General features: G+C 42.1%; 1 protein-coding gene across 3 annotated transcripts in view; it reads right to left on the minus strand.

Moving 5' to 3' along the window:
• The window catches only part of LOC110524270 (DNA-directed RNA polymerase, mitochondrial), a 93,978-nt gene extending 79,584 nt beyond the window's left edge, over positions 1-14,394 (minus strand). For 2 of the 3 annotated variants that reach the window (XR_005051828.1, XM_036978024.1), the window contains exons 1-4: positions 14,186-14,394; positions 13,541-13,639; positions 12,527-13,401; positions 12,249-12,382 (exon numbers count right to left, since the gene is read on the minus strand). Coding sequence is in view for 2 of the 3 variants with exons in the window: in XM_036978024.1 (XP_036833919.1) it covers positions 12,249-12,382; positions 12,527-13,401; positions 13,541-13,639; positions 14,186-14,318 (1,241 nt within the window). In the remaining variant the exon portion in view is untranslated. The remainder of the gene's footprint in view (positions 1-12,248; positions 12,383-12,526; positions 13,402-13,540; positions 13,640-14,185) is intronic. The other variant, XM_036978023.1, reaches the window with a different exon arrangement.
• Positions 14,395-24,065: the final 9,671 nt, after the last annotated feature.

The raw sequence follows: 24,065 nt of genomic DNA on the forward strand, positions 1-24,065 counted from the left end.
TTGCCCATTCACCCTCTGAATGGCACACATACACAATCCATGTCTCAATTGTCTCAAGGCTTAAAAATCCTTATTTGACCTGTCTCCTCCCTTTCATCTACACTGATTTAAGTGGATTTAAAAAGTAACATCAATAAGGGGCCATAGCGTTCACCTGGTCAGGTGTTCTTAATGTTTTGTACACTCAGTGTAGTTCACAGTGGCCCCATGGTGACTTAATCAAATTGAAAGCACCTCTGATATCATTATGCATGGCTTTATTAAAGCTGATTGACAATGGCAGCTTAACAAACAGAATATTTGCATTGACACTTGGTTCTTTCAGACGCATTGGAAATATCAGGCAGTCCACAGACAGATGGTCACAGAGAAAGTCAGTGTCATGTTTATTCAAATAATATCATCCAGAGACTCCACACCTGCCATAAATGAACTGCTCAATTCAGGAGACAGCAATGTGCAAACAGCCAGTGGGAAACAGATGGTAGTGTATGGAGCAACAACTGAAGCTTAAAAGGGAGGAAGGAAACTAAAGCCTGATTAATTTAAAGCAGACCCTTGGATAACCGATTTTGTGAACAAAACAAGAGACAAAACTGAAGTGTATTATTTGGCTAAGTCAAACTACATTTCTGATTTAAACTGTTGCTATATGTGACTACTTCAGAGCACTGTAGGAAGAGGAAGAGTCCGCCTAGGTTGTGGCATTTGATGTGTAACACCTTGATGTAACCCAGAGACAGAGGGCCCTGCTGGGCTTACGTGTTACCACTGCCCTCTAGTGGAGTAAGACAGAACACTGTGACAAAGGGATGGAAGGGTGTAAGATTTGTCATCAGCCTCTGATAATGACAGCCTTCCTTTGCCCTCTACACCTTTCTGCAAGACAGTGATTAAATAACATGACCTTAATTACCTTCTACAGGAAATCCTGCTTAAACACCCAGCAGCCCCTCGTCAGGCTAACACAATTAGCAGCTGCCACACTGCTCCCACTCCAGTTCAATTCTCTAGGCATTCACAGAATCAAATGTAATCCTCCCTCTTTATTACATTTTAGTCACTTAGCAAATGTTCTTATCCAGAGTGACTTTCAGGAGCAATTAGGGGTAAGTGCCTGACTCAAGGGTACAGACTATTTTTCACCTAGTCGGCTCAGGGATTCGAACCAGCGACCTTTCAGTTAACACGCTTAACGCTAGGATACCTGCCTCTATGTCACCCCGACTTCTTTGCATGTGTTGGGTATCGTTTAAAATACTTGGATGGGAATGACACATTGGATTGGCTTTTAAATTCCCTGTACTGTTTAATACTGTTAACCTTTCTGGTTATAATCTTTTTCGGCAAGACAGATCTTCCAAAGGTGGGGGAGTGGCAATCTTTACCATGGATCACCTTCAGTGCTCGGTTGTCTCCACCAAGTCTGTCCCCAAACAATTTGATTTTCTGGTTTTAAGCATTAAACTTTCAAATACCTCTTTGTTTACTGTTGCTGGGTGCTATCGTCCTCCATCATCACCGGCCTGTACCCTACCTGCCCTAAACTCTCTCCTGGCCCCTTACACTAAGTCTGAATTTGTCCTGCTTGGTGACCTAAACTGGGACATGCTTAAACCACCTGACCAAGTCCTAAAGCAATGGGACTCCCTAAATCTTTCTCAGATTATTACCAATCCCACAAGGTTTGACTCCAAACACCCAGAAAAGGCTACTCTCCTTGATGTTATCCTCACAAATAATCCTGATAGGTATCAGTCTGGTGTTTTCTGTAATGACCTTAGTGATCACCGTTTTAGAGCCTGTGTTCGTAATGGCTGCTCAGTGAAACAACCTGTCCTGATTTGTCATAGACGCTTGGTAAAAAACTTGAATGAGCAAGCCTTCCTTCATGAACTGGCCTCTGTAAAATGGTATAGAATCAGTTTGAGCCCCTCTGTCAAAGACGCTTGGACCTTCTTTGTTGATATTGTAAGTGGTATTGTTAAAAAAACACCTTAAAGAAAGTTAGAATTAAAAAACAGGTTCAGCCCCTGGTTCGACCCTGATCTTGCAGAGTTACTCCACCTCAAGAATTGCATTTGGTGAAAGGCTCGGCACACGCATACTCAGGTTGACTGGCTATCGTTCAGGCAAATGAGAAAAAAGTGCACTCAGGCTATTCGGAAGGCCAAAGTTAGTTACTTTAAGGAGCAGTTCTCTCTCTCTGGATCTAACTCCAAGAAGTTCTGGAAAAACGGTTAAAGACATAGAGAATAAACCCTCCTCCTTACAGCTGCCCATGTCCCTTAATGTTGATGATGTGGTTGTTACTGACAAGAAGCACATGGCTGAGCTCTTTAATCACCACTTCATTAAGTCAGGATTCCTATTTGACTCAGCCATGCCTCCTTGCCCATCCAACATTTCCTTATCTCCCACCCCTTCTAATTCTAATTTCCCTGATGCTTTTCCCTGCACCGCTACAAAGTTTCTCCCGGAGTCCGAGGTACTAAAGGAACTCCTTAAACTTGACCCCAAAAAAACATCTGGGTCAGATGGTTTAGACCCTTTCTTCTTTAAGGTTGCTGCTCCCATCATCGCCAAGCCTGTCTCTCCTTTCTGGGGAGGTTCCTATTGCTTGGAAAGCAGCCACAGTTCATCCTTTATTTAAAGGGGGAGATCAAGCTGATCCTAACTGTTATAGGCCTATTTCTATTTTGCCCTGTTTATCAAGTGTTGGAAAAACTTGTCAATAGTCAACTGACTGGCTTTCTTGAGGTCTACAGTATTCTCTCGGATATGCAATCTGGTTTTCGCTCAGGTTATGGATGTGTCACTGCAACAAGGTCCTCAATGATGTCACCATTGACCTTGATTCTAAGCAATATTGTGCTGCTATTATATTGATTTGGCCAAAGCTTTGGATATGGAAGAACATTCCATTCTTGTGGGCCGGCTAAGGAATATAGGTGTCTCTGAGGGGTCTTTGGGCTGGTTTGCTAACTACCTCTCTCAAAGAATGCGGTGTATAAAGTGAGAAAATCTGCTGTCTCAGCCACTGCCTGTCACCAAGGGAGTACCCCAAGGCTCAATCCTAGGCCCCACACATTCTCAATTTACATCAACAACATAGCTCAGGCAATAGGAAGCTCTCTCATCAATTTATATGCAGATGATACAGTCTTATACTCAGCTGGCCCCTCAGATTTTGTGTTAAATGCTCTAGAACAAAGCTTTCTTAGTGTCCAACAAGCTCTCTCTACACTTTAACTTTTGTTTTGGAGGTGTTCAGAACAAAGTTATATGGTTTGGTAAGAAGAATGCCCCTCTCCCCACAGGTGTAATTACTATTTCTGAGGGTTTAGAGTTTGAGGTAGTCATCTCATACAAGTACTTGGGAGTATGGCTAGACGGTGCACAGCCCTTCTCTCAGCACATATCAAAGCTGCAGGCTAAAGTTAAATCTAGATTTGGTTTCCTCTATCGTAATCGCTCCTCTTTCACCCCAGCTGCCAAACTAACCCTAATTTTAGATGACCATCCTACCAATGCTAGATTATGGAGACATCATTTATAGATCGGCAGGCAAGGGTGCTCTCGAGCGGCTAGATGTTCTTTACCATTCAGCCATCAGAATTGCCACCAATGCTCCTTATAGGACACATCCCTGGACTCTGTACTCCTCTGTAAACTGGTCAGACAATGACAATGATACATCTAAAAAACATTATTTTGGACAAAATTACTTTGAAGGATTATTACTACCAAAGACTATCCAGAAAAAAACTTCTGTCAAATCAAAACCTGCAGAAGAAACACAGAAGAAATCTGGAAATACCATCCAACCCAAAACTGAGTGAGTAATGTTCACACTGAAGCTACCTCTGAAGGCAAAAAGTAAAATAATAATCTCAAGGTAATTGTGTTATATAAAGGCTTATGTTAAGTTAATAAGGCTACTAAGCTACCGTGCTTCCTAGGATAGGATAGATGTCCCAGCTGAAACTTCAATTAGCACTGAGGTGTGAAATCATGTGAACCCAACAATGGCAACAGAGCATCACAGCCTCCCCAACCCAAATGCAGAGACCTTTTCATCCCACTGCACCATGGCTTAATCTCCTTGCATGGCACTGTGCTATAAGAGCACACTACCCCTCTGTCATGAGAAAGGGTATTGACCCAGGGTGGAAACTCAGAACAGTAGACATTGAGGACCATGAAACTGAAACAACCTCTGTCAACATGTGCAAGTCTGGAACAGTGGTGGTGCGGTTTCAGCAAGACTTTAAGGGGATCAGAGCACAACAAGGGGCTCTCTTTTGGTGATGACTCCCCTATCCTGAGTCTGATCACAACTCCTCCAACTGCCCTGCACACAAGCAGCCCCAAGACAATAGTAACCCCCCCTGGAGAAAGATGGTAGAGCTCAGCAAGCTAGTCTACACACACACAATCCAGACAGCACAGAACAACCCCCCCCCCCCCACCCCCCCACGAAACAAACCACAACAAAGGCAAAGTCTTCTTATACTTTATTGATTTTTTAAAAAAGCATTTGACTGAATTTGGCTTGAGAGTTTGCTATACAAATTGATTGAAAGTGGTGTTGGGGGGAAAAATATACGACATTATAAAATCCATGTACACAAACAACAAATTTGGCAAAAAAACACATTTCTTTCCACATGGTCGGGATGTGAGACAGGGATGCAGTCTACCGTTTGCTGATGTTCTGGTGCTTCTGCACAGAATCTGTCGGACCGTGACAGTGAATCTCAATAAGACAAAAATAATGGTGTCCAAAGATGGTCCAGTTGCCAGGACCACAAATACAAATTCCATCTAGACACCATTGCACTAGCGCAGACAAAAAAACACTATACATATCTCGGCCTAAACATCAGCCCCACAGTTAACTTCCACAAAGCTGTAAATGATCTGAGATTCAAGGCATTCAACATCCCAATTAGAAACTGGCTAAAAGTACTTGAATCTGTTATAGAATCCAATGCCTTTTGTGGTTGTGATGTCTGGGGTCCACTCACAACCAATATTTCACAAAATGGAACAAACAGCAAATTGAGACTGCATGCAGAATTCAGCAAAACCATCCTCCATGTGCAATGTAAAACACCAGATAATGCATGTAGAGCAGAATTAGGACGATACCCGCAAATGTAAAAAATCCAGAGAAAAGTCGTTAAATTCTACAACTATCTAAAAGGAAGTGATTCCCAAACATTCCATAACAAAGCAATCACATACAGAGCAGGGTTTTCGTTAGCCGGTAATTGCCGATAAATACAACCCGATAAATACAATTGTAGCGGGCCAAATTGTCACGGAGAGGCTGTCTATCATAGTGTCACCAGCAAAGCACCCGCACATCATCACACATCCTCCTCCATGCTTCACTGTGGGAACCACATATACAGAGATCATCTGTTCCCCTACTCTGGATCTCACAAAGACACGGCGGTTGGAACCAAAAATCTCAAATTTGGACTCATCAAACCAAAAGGACAGATATCCACCAGTCTAATTGCGCATGTTTCTCTTATTTTTGGTGTCCTTTAGGGGTGGTTTCTTTGCAGAAATTCGACCATAAAGGCCTGATTCACTCAGTCTCCTCTGAACACTTGATGTTGAGACGTGAAATTTTCCAGACTGACTGATGTTCATCTCTTAAAGTAATGATGCTGTGGTTTCTCTTTGCTTATTTGAGCTGATCTTGTCATAATATGAGACTTGGTCTTTTACCAAATAGGAGGGTATACAGAAGATAGCCCTAACTTGTCACAACACAGCTGATTGGCTCAAATGTATTAAGAAAATAAATTCCACAAATTAACTTTTAACAAGGCACACCTGTTAAAAGGTATAGGGGGCAGCATTTTCACTTTTGGATAAATAGCTTGCCCAATTTCAACTTCCTGCTACTCATGCCAAGAATATAAGATATGAATATTATTAGAAGACTTGGATAGAAAACACTATGAAGTTTCTAAAACTGTTTGAATCATGTCTGTGAGTATAACAGAACTTATGTAACAGGCACAACCCCGAAGACTAACCGTTCAGATATTATTATTTTATTATTTATTATTAAGTCTCTGTCTGTTCATTGGGTTCTCATTGGGAAACGATATTTCTTAGGAACTTGTTTTCAGTTCCTACCGCTTCCACTGGATGTCACCAGTCTTTGGAATTTGGTTGAGGTTATTCCATTGTGCAATGAAGAAGTATGGCCATCTAGGAACTGCGTAACACTGTTGAGAGTTGCGCAAGACTTGAAAAGTAGCTTGGTTTGTTGTCTTCCTGTATTGAACACAGATAGACCAGTCTTCAATTTGATTGATTATTAACGTTTAAAAATCCCTAAAGTTGTATTACAAAAGTAGTTTGAAATGTTTTGGCAAAGTTTACAGGCAACTTTTGAAATATTTTCAAGTGCCGTTGCGCAATTTGGAAGCTGTTTTTTTCTGGATGAAACGCGCCAAATAAAAATTGACATTTTGGATATATATGGACGGAATTAATCGAACAAAAAGGACCAATTGTGATGTTTATGGGACATATTGGAGTGCCAACAAAAGAAGCTCGTCAAAGCTAAGGCATGTTTTATTTCTGCGTTTTGTGTAGCGCATGCAGAGATGAAGTATGCTACCCTCTTTGTTTACTGTTGGGCTATCATCAGATAATAGCTTCTTATGCTTTCGCCGAAAAGCCTTTTTAAAATCCGACATGTTGGCTGGATTCACAACGAGTGTACCTTTAATTTAGTATCTTACATGTGTGATTTAATGAAAGTTATTTTTATATAATTTTATTTGAATTTGCCGCGCTGCTTTTTCCCGGGCTTTTGGCCAAGTGGGACGCAAGCGTCCCCTATACCATAAGAAGTTCATTGAAACACATTCCAGGTTGACTACCTCATGAAGTTGGTTGAGAGAATGTCAAGAGTGTGCAAAGCTGTCATCAAGGCAAAGGGTGGCTACTTTGAAGAATCTCAAATAGAAAATATATTCGGATTTGTTTAACAATTTTTAGGTTAAAACATGATTCTATATGTGTTTATTTCATAGTTTTGATGTCTTCACTATTATTCTACAATGTAGAAACTAGTAAAATTAAGAAAAACTGGAATGAGTAGGTGTGTCCAAAGTTTTGACTGGTACTGTATATATTTTTGTATATTAAATGTCACACAGTGGACGACTAAGCCTATTGGCCTATGTATGCAATGCCCTGATGCATTTAGTGCTCAAATCTCTGACAGCTGAACCGTGAGGTGGGCAATTATTGTTTTAGGAAACTCTGATACAGAGCAATGAACCTGAAGAACAGTCCCCTCAGCAAGCTGGCCCATGACAACAAAGAGAGATACAAATATAATTATGTGACACAATGGAAAGAATTAACCAAAAGACATACACAGAGAGTATACAATGGCAGAATACCTGACCACTGTGACAGACTCCAAATTAAGGAAAGCTGTGACTATGTACACTGAGTGAGTATAGCCTTGCTATTGAGAGGCCGCCGTACAGGTTACGTGCACACTGCCCACAAAATTAGGTGGAAACTGAGATACACTTCCTCACCTCCTGCCAAATGTATGCCCATATTAGAGACATATTTCCCTCAGATTATACAGACCCACAAATAATTCAAAAATAAATGCAATTTTGATCAACTTTCCTATCTTTTAGGTGAAATACCATAGTGTGCCATCACATCAGCAAGATTTGTGACCCGTTGCCACAAGAAAAGGGCAACCAGTGAAAAAAAACACCATTCAGAGGAAGCAAGCTGAATTGAACAAGCTGAAGATTTAGTTCTGTAGGAATGACATGTGCTTTAAAAGGATGCTAGTCGCTAGGCACAGCGCCACTGCGGACAATGGCAACCATATCTGAACAGGAGATACAGTACGGCCAGAGACAGGAAGAGAGAGGGGGAACTGGAGACGAACAGGGGAAGAAGAACAGAGTGTGCGAAAAATATGAGTTAGCAAGAGAGCACCACCGCAGAACAACAATGTCATTGGTATCACCTTACAGCGATCGATGGACCAACCAGCTGCCCCTCTCCACCCCTACTGCACTGCAACCTGCTTTGTCATTGGGCCACCCTGCATAGGGTGACATCCTCAGGGGGAACAGTAGTAGGGAGGGATAGCTGGAGACAAGTTCTGCAGTCCAACACAACTAGAAAGAAAATCTGATAGAAAAACCTGTGTTATTATGAATATTAACACCTTCATACCAGCCAGTTTGTGCAGAGAGAAAAATAAAAACATTGAATCAATTAGCCAAACGTTATAGTCAGCAAATTGACAATGAGAAATTGTTTGGAAGCTTGGTGAAAAATCTGTGTAAGTTCCTTGTCCAATAAGCAAAATCAAATTACTGACAGCAAGTTGTTAAGAAACCAAAAGCATACAGTATCAATCACAATCCATTTGGCATGACTGAAATCCATCCGGCTCCTGTCTCTATATAGTCAGCCAGCAGATTGGCCTAGCCTACATCAGCCTATGTCTGGAGGAAGAATACAGTCACTGACACCACCACTGGCCTAAACTCAATTAATAACACTCATTGGTGATGTCTCCCCCAGGCTAATGCTGCGGTGGTGACGAAACTTCATCAGCTGGTGATTATCAAGCAAATAACTGTCGGTCTCACAGTAATTGACCGTTAATTAACATAAACACATTTAGCCACTCTTGGCTTCCACACACAGCCAACAAGTCACTGATGCAGACCTTTGGAACATCTACATTTTAAATAGTCTAATAAATCCATGTAATATAGCCTACACCTTCGCAATAAATCCATTATTTATTTTAGACCGGTCTAACGAAGCATGGTATGAAGAAAATGTAGTCTATTTCAGAAGAATAGAATACTCTGAGTTGTCCTTGTATTAGGTACTGATCAGGCTATGCCAAATGGCTGTGGGCTACACTAGTTCATTTAGCAGACAAGATTTGCTTAGAATTCAGTGGCATTATTTTATAGTATGAAGAATACAATTGAACAAAGCTGAATAGAATAGAAAGGACATTTTCTCCAAACGAGTTGAGGGAGTGTACACACACGGCTAATCTGTGTTGAGAGGTTAACAAAGAAATAGGTATTCCTATATTCTTAACTTAGAGTTATTAATGTAACTTTATTCTACATATGTTGGGCTATATGTTTTGATGTTCAATACATTGTAAGGCTGCATGATGCGACTAAGGATTTGAAAAAAAGTTGCTTGAAAGGCATAAGCTGCTTCGTTGTTTTTGTGCAGACTGTACACACTACATCAGTCACTCATTCACAATTTGACAAGCACTTGATAATGGCTAGAATTTCACGGCAGTATCCCCTTTGTGTGGCCGCAATGAACCCCCCAAAAAATCTATGCCTTTTGCGACCAGTGAACTTTCTCTCCGAGTGCTGAGCGCTCTGATTCACCTGTCACTTATCACGTGATGGGGTCTTTCTCACAGGCTACAAGTGAAGAGTCACATGGGGGACGCAACTGCGCACATCCTTATCCAATTCCGAGATGCATATTAACGATATTGGAAGATCAGCCAACAAGATGAGTAAGCCGAACGAACAGCAAACAGCACTAGTCTATGCAAATCTACTATCCCCGTAGTACAAAAGTCGACCTATTCTATTCTGTGCAAGAAATAAATATTCCAAACATAGTCTGGGACAGTTCTGGGATGCGCGAATGTTCCATTAGCGCAAAAACACCATTATCAAAAGTGACCGCAAATGCAATTATGCATGTAATGCTTTTATTATAAAAGGTGCATTTTTATGGTGAAAATGATCTTCCCCAAACTTGAAACTCACGTCCTGCTTTTGTATGCCAGTTAGGCTCTACCCCCCCTTGTAAATCAGATTCATGTGCTTAATTTTAAGAAGTTATTTGGCCACTATAGTTGTGAAACATCTGGACGAGACAAATACTGTATCCCTTATTGACACCTGATACGCATCAATTATTTTCTCTGTAGGTACTCTGCTACAGTATTCACAACTTCCCAAGCTTCCGTTCAGTTGGCCAAGAGTCGAAACAATTGAAAACACAATATAGAAGAAGCATATTAAAATACACTATATGGTCAAAAGTATGTGAACACCTGCTCATCGAACATCTCATTCCAAAATCATGGGCATTAAAATGGATTTGGTCCCCCTTCGGTGCTATAACAGCCTCCACTTTTCTAGGAAGGTTTACAACTAGATGTTGGAACATTGCTGTGGAGACTTGCTTCTTTTCAGCCACAAGAGCTTTAGTGAGGTCGGGCACTGATGTTGGGGGATTAGGCCTGGCTCGCAGTCGGCGTTGCAATTCATCCAAAGGTGTTTGATGGGGTTGAGGTCAGGGCTCTGTGCAGGCCAGGCAAGTTCTTCTATACCGATCTCGACAAAGCTATTTCTGTATGGACCTTGCTTTGTGCACGGGGGCACTGTCCTGCTGAAATAGGAAAGGGCTGTCCCCAAACTGATGCCACAAAGTTGGAAGCACAGAATCATCTAGAATGCTATTGTATGCTGTAGCATTAAGATTTCCCTTCACTGGAACTAAGGAGCCTAGCCGGAAACATGTAACAGCCTCAGACAATTATTCCTCCTCCACCAAACTTTACAGTTGGCACTATGCATTCGGGCAGGTAGCACTCCCCTGGCATCCGCCAAACCCAGATTTGTCCGTCAGACTGTCAGATGGTGAAGCGTGACTCATCACTCCAGAGAACGTGTTTCCACTTCTCTAGAACGTGTTTCCAATGGCGGCGAGCTTTACACCACTCCAGCCGACGCTTGGCATTGCGCATGGTGATCTTAGGCTTGTGTGCGGCTGCTATGCCTTGGAAACCCATTTCATGAAGCTCCCGACGAAACAGGTCTTGTGCTGACGTTGCTTCCAGAGGCAGTTTGGAACTCGGTAGTGAGTGTTGCAACCGAGGACAGACAATTTTTACACACTACGTGTTTCAGCACTCGTAGGTCCCGTTCTGTGAACTTGTGTGGCCTACCACTTTTCAGGTGAGAATTTGTTGCTCCTAGACGTTTCTACTTCACAATAACAGCACTTACAATTGACCGGGGCAGCTCTAGGAGGGCAGAAATTTTACAAACTGACTTGTTGTAAAGGTGGCATCCTATGATGGTGCCACGTTGAAAGTCACTGAGCTCTTCAGTAACGCCATTCTATTGCCAATGTTTGTCTATGGAGATTGAATGGTTGTGTGCTCAATTTTATACACCAGTCAGCAACGGGTGTTGTTGAAATAGACAAATTGACTAAGAAGAAGGGGTGTCCACATAGTTTTGTATATATAGTGTATGTCAGAAGGATAAATTGATAATTGATAAAATAACATAGCACAGGATGTTACACATAGTAACCAGTCCACTTGAAAACAGTTTCCTCTAATGCGTTGATGTGGAGACCACAATAGGCCCTATAGTGATGGAGGAGAACAGGAAATGATGGATCACGGAGGCTGAACTACAACACTTCTCCTTGACCTGCCACCTCAGTTCCAGGAGAGACGCTTCGATGGCACCTCTCCACACACAGCTGGTCCACATGCTCAGCACTCCACAATGAGCCACAATGCCCCACTCAACAACATATTACAGGAACTATTATAGCAGCTTTCTTTAAAATAAAAGACCATGGTAAAGGCATGGGGTAACAAAAGGGGCAGAAATATCAGATCTCATATTTAACTAGCTGCTCAATGTCTAATTTTCAGAATATTTCATCAGGCTTTTGTGAATCCCAGTATGTCTAGACATAATAATAATAATAATAATAATAATAATAATAATAATAATAATAATAAATGCATTTGGCATACGTTTTTAACCAAAGCGAATTAAAGTAATGCATGCATACATTTTTGTTGTTAACACTGTATAACAGAAGAGGCTAGAATAAAGAGAAACATGAACCGCAAAGCTAATAGGAGAGTCTGACATCATCTAGTGGCAAACTCAGGCAACGCATGCACTGGCCACCTAGAAATAATCATACAAGACCACAAATAATTATCTTACACATTATAATCCCACTTTCCAACAGAGTCTTGAAGGTCTAGGCATTTTATATATATATATATATATATATATATATATATATATATATAATGTATAGCAAATACTAGTATCTTTATCTAAGATCAAGAGGCTCAGAGTTACACTAATGAGTTAAGGCCTGTAAATGTCTGTGGGTTAGCCTACCTGTTGATGACATGTGGGGAACAGTCAGGGTTTCGACCCATACACTCCAGAGCAGCACAGTAAGAGCCAAGGTTAGGCTTCAGACCAGCCTCTTCTATCAGAATGAACATACGGCCAATCTGGTTTAAAGAGCCCTGGAATACAACAAGGAGAGACACACTCAGGATAATCTTATATTCCACATGGGGAGGCCCTGCATAATTTCTACACAAGTCTGTAAAATACCACAGAGTTGCAGCTCTACATGCCATAGAAATAAAATACTGAGCTGCACTTACCTTCTTGGCCCAGACCCTCATCATGATGTTGTAGAGTCCTATGTTGAGCAGGTTGCGTCGGCTGACCATACGGTGGTGGCCGAGCAGAAAGCGGTGAGCTCTGTCGATGTCCCCACAGAACACACAGGCCTCCAGGTAGCAGCGCACACTGCGCTGGACGTCGCCGTACACCCTGGCCTCGCTGTTATCCTGCACAAGCTCAGGTCTGGCCGACACAGCCCACTGGTTCAGCTTCCTCTCCAGCTCCTCCACCTCTGCCAGCTCCTGGGCCTTGGCCTCAGCCTTCCTCTCCATCTCCTCGGCCCTGTTCCTGGCCTCCGACAACTCAGGAGCCGGCTCCTTCGAGGCTTTACCCTTCCCTTTGGCTTTTCTAATAGGCACATTAGCAGCAGCAACCGGTGCAGCTGCCATAGTGTGCTCATGCTTTGAAGCTGCCATGGTGTGCTCTTGGTTTTTCAGAGTTTTACTCTTTTTAACAGTTGATGCAGTTTTTATTCCTGCTTTTGTCGATATGGTTTTATGTGAGGTACCTGGTAGCATCAGTTTGCCTTTGCTGCTTTTCACAGGTTTATCCTCTAGGCCTAGCTTCTGCTTCAGTTTCTTTGTTTTAGTCTTCTTCTCCTGGCTCAGTTTCTCCATCCAGCGGGATTTGGAGGCTGATGCATCTTTGCCCTCTCCTTTACCAGTCTGTCCCCCTCCCTTACTAATAGTCTGTCCCGCCTTGGGCACCTCAGTCCTCTCCCCAAACACATTCTTGGGACTGTTCCCTGAAGAAGCCCCTATCCCTGACTTGGAAGCTTTAACAAATTGTACTTTTTCATGTTGGACATCTACAATGACGTCAGATTGGAGTTGCTGGATCCTGGCTTTGAGCACTGCAAAGAGGAAGGGAAGAGAGAAAATAATGAAATAATCAACATAAGAATGAGGTATCTTATGCATGCTAAGAATAGCATGCAAAATGTAAAACAATTGACCATTTCCAAACCTAGTAAAGCAAGTAGGCCTACGCACCATCCAGCAGCTGAGATTGTTCCCATACTCGTTTTTTCCCATCTTCTTTCTTTGGGATCAGAGCTGAGAAATGTCTTCGTTGTGATGTCCATGGTGGCTCTGCAAGTAGTAGGTGTTGTGAGCTTTTCTTTGACAAAAACTGACACACTGAATGCACTGTGACTTTAGTTGTGTTTTTCAAAAACAATCCTGGGACATTCGCAGATCAGATGCCAATTCGTGTTGAGGTTTAGAAATAAAATTGAGCAAATATTGCATTGACGATTTTGACAGGCAACGACCTGCAAGTTTATAATATGGAGATCCTAATATAGTTACATAAGCTGTAAATACAGTCATTTAGCTCATCTCTGCGTTTACAAACGTGGTTTTAAAATCTCGACAGGATGAGAATTGAGCATGGGTATGTAATAGCTGGTCAACTACAGCTGGTAAATCAATTTATATATTATAATACTAATAGATAGTTATCGAGGGATACCAAATATTGCAAGGATATTATAACTAGTTATATATTATATATTATAACTAGACAGTTATATATTATAACTAGACAGTGCTGTGCTGGAACTCTCTCGTGCACCCGTCCCCTTAGCTTGACATACAGTAAGTAACGTTAGCTAGATAGCAAGGGACAAAACATACCTGAAATGTGCCTTTCAATGTTATTCCGGATTGTAAGGCAATGGTCAACATATGGCACGCGACGAACACTTATTTCCAACAGTATGCGACCACTCAGACACTTTGGAAAGGTACAGAGTCTCAAAAGTGACATGTTGACATAATAACCGCATTACTTTTCCCCACACTAGGTTGCCATTTTGAATTACACCAGCTAATCGAACACAATGGATCTGAGTACAGGCACGGATAGAAGAGCACGGATAAATCGAGCAGTGTTTGTTTTGAAAGGAGGTACACGTTTTTTTCTGCAATGGAGTGTAAAATATTTCCAATTAAACAAGGAATCATAAATATGCAATTTGTGAAATGTATGCGCAAAGTTGATTTTGTTTTACCTTTAGTCTCAGTGAAAAATCACTTTTATGTTTGTTGAAAATGAAGTTTTATTGTATTATTCAGGAATATCTGATCAATTTCATGCTGTAATTACTTCGCCACCATGGCCTATTTATTTCCTTAACTTACCTCATTTGCACTCACTGTATATAGACTTTTTGTTTTCTTTTGTTCTACTGTATTATTGACTGTATGTTTTGTTTATTCCATGTGTAACTCTGTGTTGTTGTATGTGTCGAATTGTTACGCTTTATCTTGGCCAGGTCGCAGTTGCAAATGAGAACTTGTTCTCAACTAGCCTACCTGGTTAAATAAAGGTTAAATAAAATAAATAAAATTATAGAAATGATGACCTCTGTTGAAAAAAATAAAGGACAATTAGTTTCAAACCTGTGTATGACCTATATCACCTATAGATGGCAGCCTCACCATAAAATAAGTAGAACTAAGGTCAAACTAGGTGTAACACATAGGTGGTCTTGCAGTACAATTATGTGTTGGTTGGAATGAAATATTGCCACATCACAACCTTTTGGAAGGCTTCCAAATACCACTGATGAACTTTTGAAACACATTTGAACTGCCAATCCACGTTGTCGATGTGTAATTACAATATAACACCATGTTTAAAAATAATCATATTAGTTCTGCTTGTAAATTGGTTCGGTTAACCCTACTGGTGCGATGCATACAGCCCCTCTGTTCACTACAATATCATACTCAGCATACCCTTTGAAACAAATGCACAGTGCTTCTGCAATACAATACAATGAGATTCACTTACGCGCTGCATCAAAATTGAATATTCTTTCATAGGCCCTTTTCAATGTATCCTTAGTTGAAGTAATGCAGAAAATAAATTCTACATCGTTCTAATAGCCTGCATGCCGTTTGACCTAACAAGTGTCAGATTCCTCTTGTCACCCGTAAAGCATTCCTAAAGACTTGTGCAGCCTTTTGTGTGAGGCGCTGGAAGTTAACATAAGTACTACTTGAGAGGCCAGGCTGGGAAATGAGGTCCAGGCAGTACATCTTTCTCAATGGAGGTGGTGGTTGGGATCACAGTCACAGCGGTTGGTGTCTGCTACTGAGATATAGGTGAGGATCAGGAGGTGTTTCTTGTTACGGTTCACGAGTAGGGCCCCTCGACAGGCTCGTTTGATGTGGTTGGCCTATGTCGGCGGCTGGCTCTTTACGCTGGTGTGACAGTCATTGCCGGGTGAGTGACTGTCAATGCTTGGGCCAACAAAAGGCGAGAAGACAGCCATTCATGGCCCTGATAATAGCCAGGCCAGGACAAGGCTGCCATTCTCACACACTTTGATCATCTGGATTCTTTGCACACCTCTGTAGGGGCTCGCTATTTGTTTTACAGATGGACGCTGTTTTGAAAGTTCTCCTGGCCAGGGAAACTTGATGGAGATGCTTTGTGAAATGCTTGTGTTGGTAAATGTTTTTGGCATGTGTGTGTGTGTGTGTTTTCCTCTCAGATGGAACAAATGACATTCCTGTGGAAAAAAGTTTTTAGAGATGGCTGCTTTAGGCTGTCCAACTGACTTCCTAGAGGAGTCGTTCTTGGACATGTCAAATATTAGTCATAATGTTGAAATGGTCAAGAAAACATATTTTGGAAATTATTGTGTGTGTACTGGACAGTATATGTATAATACACTCAGTGGCGTACTGCAGTTTCTGAGCAAGCTCCCCCACCCAAAAGTATATATATATTTTTTGTTTTGGTGGATTTTTGGGGTGGGAAACAGCTAACTTCAGACAATTCTACACATTTTACCATGGGGCAAAGAGAAAAAAAACAGTTTTATAGCTAATTTCATGCTATTCTAAACCATTTGCAATGAGGCTGAGAGAATTTAGATTTGAAAGCTTTTTTCCTGCTATTCTACACATTTTGCCATAAGGCTGTGATATAATTTTGCAGTTTTACCACTCATTTCCTGTAATTCTAAATGTTCTGTCATGGTTTATGACGTGTTCATATGTCATCTGGGGAGGGGGCAGACCTCCAGGGTTCACCCAACCCAAACCCACCTCCGCCTTGCAGGGGGTGCAGGGGTGTGTGGTACGCCAGTGAGTACAGTATATGCATAGCCATTTATAGGAAATGTGTTTTTGTTGGTCACATTACGTAAGTATTCATTATTCATCTTCTCTTCCAAATATTGCCATAAATAACATTTTTAATTCCAACACTTTCTTTTGTTCGTTTACCAAACAGATTGAGCAAATATTTGAAGTACGAGTGTCAACAGTGGATTAATACTAACATCTTGACCATTCTGACTCACACCACTCTCACAGGGTTTCCCACACAAAGAGGCAAGGCACATTAAGATGGTTTGAATTAGTGAGTCATCTCGGAAAATATTGTAAAGATTTTTTATGCTGGTATTTACAAGTGCTACTTAGTGGAATAATGGCTGAGACTACAGAGGTGCATGTAACCTTTTGCCTTTGTGATGCTTAGTTATTCCCATCACTGTACTTAATGCTAGACTCAAAGTACCCTTTTGGTTCTTGTCCAAAACCTCTGAGGGGTTTTAAAATGCTGAGCCAGCAGAGGTCATTACAGTAATTACGTCTACATACCGCTATCTCTGTGTCTCACCTTATCAGTGTTCTGATTATCTGCTTTGGTATCACTGATGTGCAAAATCACAGCTACTTAATCACACCTGTCATGTCTCTTTTTTTCTTCAAAAAGCCACAGTTTGTGCTATCGCCCTGAGATCTACTCCCGCCATCGTAGGAGGATGAGGATAGCTTCTGGGTCTCTCAGAACAGTTCAGTCCATCAGATAGGTGCCCCGTTTATTACCAGGCCACCAACAATAGACAATAGTCACGAAGCAGGATATGCAAATGAGCCATGCTCTGACTAGGCCAGGGCACAGTGATAGTGGTGGTTTGGTCAGTTCCTGAATGAGGCCTGGATGTTTACTCAGTCACCCACAGTGTGTGGCACAGAGATATCAATAACACGTTCATTGGTCCAAACTGGCAGGAAGTCGACAAGTGAAGACAGATGAATTTGCATATTCACAGAGGTTATTTTGTTATAATAATTGATTGGCAGTATGTTACACAGTGCATTCGGAGAGTATTCATACCCCTTCACTTTTCCCACATTTTCTTACATTGCAGCCTTATTTTAAAATCTACACACAATACCCTATGCCCATGCTGGGAAATGGGGCGGCAGGTAGCGTAGTGGTTAGATCCAGTAACCGAAAGGTTGCTAGATCGAATCCCAAATGCATTAAAAATAAAAACAGATTTTTTAGTTTTTTTTGTTATGAGACTCGAAATTGAGCTCAGGTGCTTCCTGTTTCCATTGATCATCCTTGAGATGGTTCAACAACTTGATTGGAGTCCAGCTGTGGTAAATTAAACTGATTGGATATGATTTGGAAAGGCACACACCTGTCTACATAAGGTCCCATAGTTGACAGTGCATGTCTGAGCAAAAACCAAGCTATGTGGTTGAAGGAATTATCCATAGAGCTCCGAGACAGGATTGTGTCAAGGCACAGATCTGGGGAAGGGAACCCCAACATTTCGGCAGCATTGAAGGTCCCCAAGACCACAGTGGCCTCCATCATTCTTAAATGGAAGAAGTTTGGAACCACCAAAACTCTTCCTAGAGCTGTCCGCCTGGCCAAACTGAGCAATTGGGGAGAAGGGCCTTGGTCAGGGAAGTGACCAAGAACCCGATGGTCCCTCTGTCAGAGCTCCAGACTTCCTCTGTGGAGGTGGGAGAACCTTCAAGGAGGTCAACCATCTCTGCAGCACTCCACCAATCAGGTTTTTATGATAGAGTGGCCAGATGGAAGCAACTCCTCAATTGCACGTGACAGCCCACTTGGAGTTTACCAAAAGGCTTCCTAAAGGACTCTCAGACCATGAGAAACAAGATTGTCTGGTCTGATGAAATCAAGATTGAACTCTTTGGTCTGAATTCCAAGCATCACGTCTGGAGGGAACCAGGCATCGCTCATCCCCTGGCCTATGCCATCCCTACGGTGAAGCATGGTGGTGGCAGCATCATGCTGTATGGATGTTTTTAAGCGGCAGGGACTGGGAGACTAGTCAGAATTGAGGGAAAGATGAACGGAGCAAAGTACAGACAAATCCTTGATGAAAACCTGCTCCAGAGCGCTCAGGACCTCAGACTGGGGGCGAAGGTTCACCTTCCAACAGGACAACGACCCTAAGCGCACAGCTAAGACAATGCAGGAGTAGCTTCGGGACAAGTCTCTGAATGTCTTTGAGTGGTCCAGATTGAGCCCGGACTTGAACTTGATCAAACATCTCTGGAGAGACCTGAAAATAGCTGTGCAGCAATGCTCCCCATCCAACCTGATAAGAGCATGAGAGGATCTGCAGAGAAAAATGGGAGAAACTCCTCAAATACAGGTGTGCTAAGCTTGTAGCATTATACCCAAGAAGACTCAAGGCTGTAAAAGCTGCCAAAGGTGCTTCAACAAAGTATTGCGTAAAGGGTCTGAATGCTTACATAAATATGATATTTCAGTTTTTTTTATTTGATCTGCAAACATTTCTAAAAACATGTTTTTACTTTGTTATTATGGGGTATTGTGTGTAGATTTATCTCTAACATCTTGACTATGTAATAAATTTTAGAATGTGGCTGTAACGTAACAGAATGTGGAAAAGTGAAGGGTTCTGAATACTTTCCGAATGCACTGTATTTACACATTATGTCCCTTGCGAATTTACTAACTTTCCCACAGCTGTTACAATTAGATGTTAGCTAACACATTGTTACAGTAAATGTGAAGACATTTGTATACTCACAATATAAATCTGCCTTTTAATATTTGGGTAAGAGATAAAAGAGCAGAATTATTCTATCATAAGCTTAAAAAGTGAGGTCAGGGGTCAGCAACTGAAAGAATCTACAAGCCATCACTGAACACTTGAACTGGACTGATTCTCTGCACCTCACTCACACACACACACACCCACCCACACAGACATACACACATCCACACACACACACACACACACACACACACACACACACACACACACACACACACACACACACACACACACACACACACATATATATATTCATGCTACAGACACATCATAGCTGCTGGCATACTCTTATTATGATTGTTAAATACTGTAAATTTAAACACTTGCCCCCAATCCCCTTTTTCCCAAAACACGTGTAAATATTGGACTATAATTATTTTACTGAGCCATTTACATTATGTTCATAGTCTTATCTTTTATTATTTATTATTGTTGTTGCATCATCGAGAAGGAACCTGTAGGTAAGCATTTAGTTGGATGGTGTATAACATGTGTATCCCATACATACAACTACTGTAATAAAACTTGAAACTTAAAGATCAACAAGAGAAGTATAGAGGGAAAGAGAGAGAGTTAGAGAGAGGGAGAGGAAGGGAGAGAGAGTGAGAGAGAAAGAGAGAGAGAGAGATTAAGTCCAGAAACAGGGAGTGAGTCAGTGGAGTTAGCAAAAGAGAGAAAACAATTAATAATAGGAGCTATTACTGAGGGATCGTCAGTGCTAAGAGGGAGGTCGAGTTTCAAGCCCTTTTGAAGACTTTGATGGTACAAAACAGGCCTCATTACAGAGATATTATCTCCATTCATACACTTACAGAGCCGCTTGGATCCCTGCTGGGAAAGATTAGGTTCCTTCGCTTGTGAACATCCTCCTCTGGTGCCCGGGCTGCAAAAGTTTTCTCAGCTCAGGGCGCACCCTGGCTGGGAGACGCGACGTGGGAGCCGACTGAAAGCCTTCTGCAGGAGAGAGGGGAGGGCTCAAACTCCCAACAAGCAAGCCCTTTCTCATTTGGAGAGAAAGCTGCGTCACACCAGAGGGCCCCCCACCGGCTACTGATCTCTGAGTTTAGCATAAGCCTTGTATTTTAGGATAGGGAACCAATGGGTTTTGGGCCTTGTTTCTTAACGATCATCACATTGACTAAAAGTCTTGAATGGACTTGGATGCTGTCATATAGGCCTACTGTATTTAATGTTATACTATAAGTGTCTATCTAACTTTAAGCATCAGCTGTCAGAGCAGCTTACCGATCACTGTACCTGTACACAGCCCATCAGTAAATAGCACACCCAACTGCCTCATCCCCATACTGTTATTTTTTTTTGTTGCTATTTTGCTCCCCAGTATCTCCACTTGCACATCATCATCTGCACATCTATCCCTCCAGTGTTAATGCTAAATTGTAATTATTTTGCCTCTGCGGCCTATTCATTGCCTTGCTTCTCTAATCTTACCACATTTGCACACACTGTACATATATTTTTCTATTGTTTTATTGATTGTACATTTGTTTATCCCATGTGTAACTCTGTTGTTGTTTTTGTCGCACTGCTTTGCTTTATCTTGGCCAGGTCGCAATTGTAAATGAGAACTTGTTCTCAACTGGCCTACCTGGTTAAATAAAGGTGAAATAAATCAAAATAAATAATATAGTATGTTGTGTACTGGTTATTGAGAATATGGTGCACACCAAGATAAATATACTTGAATGTGTTTAAATATTCAAAATATTTTAACAATGCGACATTATTTGAAGCACCATATCCACACAACTCATTTTGGGTCACTCATATTCAACCTCTACAATAATATGTCTAACTTCAATAACTAAGGATACTGTATGGGTCTATAGTCAAGCCACAGACAGCAATGCATGAGCTTGTGTCTAGCTTTGCACTGACGTTTGGATCCAGGACACCACAAAGCAATCTACTGCCACATCTGACATTCGGATGAGGGCAGAACCTTTGTTCTTTGACCTCCGGGGAAGACTGACTTTTAAATAAGAAGTTATACAGTACATAGCATGATTGTATGATTTTAATTATGGCCAATTTTCAGAGAGGATGGGCAAATGGAGCTTCCTGGGGGGGTATGTGAAGGCCAGAGGGGCACCAGATTGGTGGAGGCCACATGAAAGAGTTCCCTCTCCATGAAGTGAAAATCGGGATGACCAAGCAGCTGGCATATGAATGAAGTGGAAATAGAAGAGCTATCATAGAAATCAGCTTAAAGAGTCATTCAACTCAAATAGAATCCCAAAGAAACACCCCAAAGAAAACCCCCTTGACCCAGTTATTTGAGCTATCTTTTTATAATGGTATGTAGACCTACACGCCCACAGCATGATGTAAAGTCTACCAGCCACACGTGAATGTAGATGTATACTCTTTATTGATTACAATTAGATTTGCATATTTGTATTTAACTTCACACATTGTTGAGCAGGCATAAGCAAAGCCAGCTGTGATGGAAGGTCTTCTAGTACTTCAGAGGGCATTGAAGAATATTGTTTTCCATTACACCGCTGATAGAGAGAGCTGGAGCACCCTATAACAATTACACAGGCAAGCCTGCGAACACTCAGCTGTCCTGAGAACTATTTACATTTTTTTGAAGATTGGGAAACAGTTTTATACAATGCTAACATAAAACACATCCCCTATGTGTGCTGTGCTCTCCCGGCCCAGGCTCCTCCAGCCTGGCAACAGCACAGGCAGGCAGCGACAAACAGACAGTTATTCCGCTGGGTGGAAGAAGGGGAAGAAAGGACAGTCTGTAGGAAAAAAGGAATAAACCTACTGGAAGTCAAGAGACACTGCAGCGTGGTTTAATTGGTGGGGGAAAATTGTGATTTTTACTAGAGCCTATGAAGATAAATAGAGAGAGAGGCTTTGATGAGGAGGTCCACTGTATCTAATGGCCAGAACAAGCAGGTAGACAGGAACGGCTGCCGGGGGTTGGGGCTGGGGGGGGGGGGGAGAGAGAGGGCGGCTGGTTTCTGTCTCACTGGTCTTTTATGATGGGAGAGGGGGGAGATATAAGGACAGCCAACTCCTGGTAGCAGTTAACAAGCTAAAGAGTGTGAAGTGACTGTCGCCCTCTCTGTGCACGCACCCCTCAAACACACTTCCACCCCTGGACACCGTGGTCGCCCCGGGGCGGTACACATCATTGAAACCGGGAAGTAAGTGCCGCACTAACTGGATAGACACACTTTAAAACATGTGCTGTGGAGTGCTGCGGCTGGTCTTATAGTGAATGCTCCTAGCACCCTCGGCTGGCGGAAACAGATGATATCAAATATTTCATTTTGTTTCACTTTGGTGTAAAAAAAAACAAAACAAAAAAAGAAGGTCAACACATAGCCTACAGTGCAGTTACAGTCTTATCATCATTTCGTTATTAATGAATATAACAGTGAACTTGAGCCACTCTTCAAATACCATCAGGAACAAACTTAAGGAGTGAGGACAGGACAGTTTATGGACAGTTTTGAGAAATATTTAATGTCATGCATTAGGGTGTCTTTCATCTCTCTGAAGCCAATGACTCAGTCCTGATTCACAGACAGAAAGACAGAATGTGAAGTGGTAAAACACGTGTTCACCATTACCACCCTGGTCTTACGAATCAAAGGTGAACATCAGACACAGCCTCATAGAAACATTAACACAGGTGACCAGAAAGACTTCACTGGAACAGCTCTACCAACACTCCCCTCTGCCGTTGTTTCCGACATATTGATGCAAAACAGGGGCAAAAACTAAAGCCCTTTTTAATCTGTCCCATGTGTCTACAAACAGTCCAGTCTCAGGTGTCACAAAAGTCCACCTCCCATGTCACTTTACTGGAGTTACTTTCTTACTGATGATTTGACCTGGGAGAACTCCTCACCATCTTCAAGAGCTGGGACAACAAAGGTGTTTGACTTGACACTTTCCAGTTGACACTTTCCATGATGCAATAAAAACTACAGTTCGCAGGCTTAATGACACTAATGGCTGTCTAGGAACCATGATTAGGAGAACAAATCTATGTTAAGAAATTATAGAAGGGAGATGGTGCAAAGCCTCTCTCGTTTATTTTAAATAGTTATCAATGATTGTGGCCCCACCCCTCTCCTTTCAACCCCCCAGATGCAAGCCCTGCCCAGGATAAAATACAGGACAAGCCCAAGCCTCCCATTCTACACAGGAGAAAGGACTGGCTGCACAGGGAGAGTGAGGACATTAATTTACTGCTTCATTGCGTTATACAGACAGACAGACCTGACGCACACTCACTGACTGCCTCTCTCGCTCGCTCGCTCACTCACGAGCTGCTGCCTCCGTCTCTCTCTCTCCCTCATACACACACTGTCTCTCAACCCTCTGCCTCCCTCTCACTCTGCCTCTCCTCACTCACATATACACAGACACACACACACACACTAACTCTGTCTCCCTCGTTCTTTCACTCTCTCCTCTTTCTCTCTCTCTCTCTCTCTCTCTCTCTCTCTCTCTCTCGCTCTCGCACACACACACACACACACACACACACACACACACACACACACACACACACACACACACACACACACACACACACACACACACACACACACACACACACACACACACACACACACACACACACACAC

This window comes from Oncorhynchus mykiss, chromosome 5 (genome assembly GCF_013265735.2).
Source record: "Oncorhynchus mykiss isolate Arlee chromosome 5, USDA_OmykA_1.1, whole genome shotgun sequence".
NCBI lineage: Eukaryota > Metazoa > Chordata > Actinopteri > Salmoniformes > Salmonidae > Oncorhynchus > Oncorhynchus mykiss.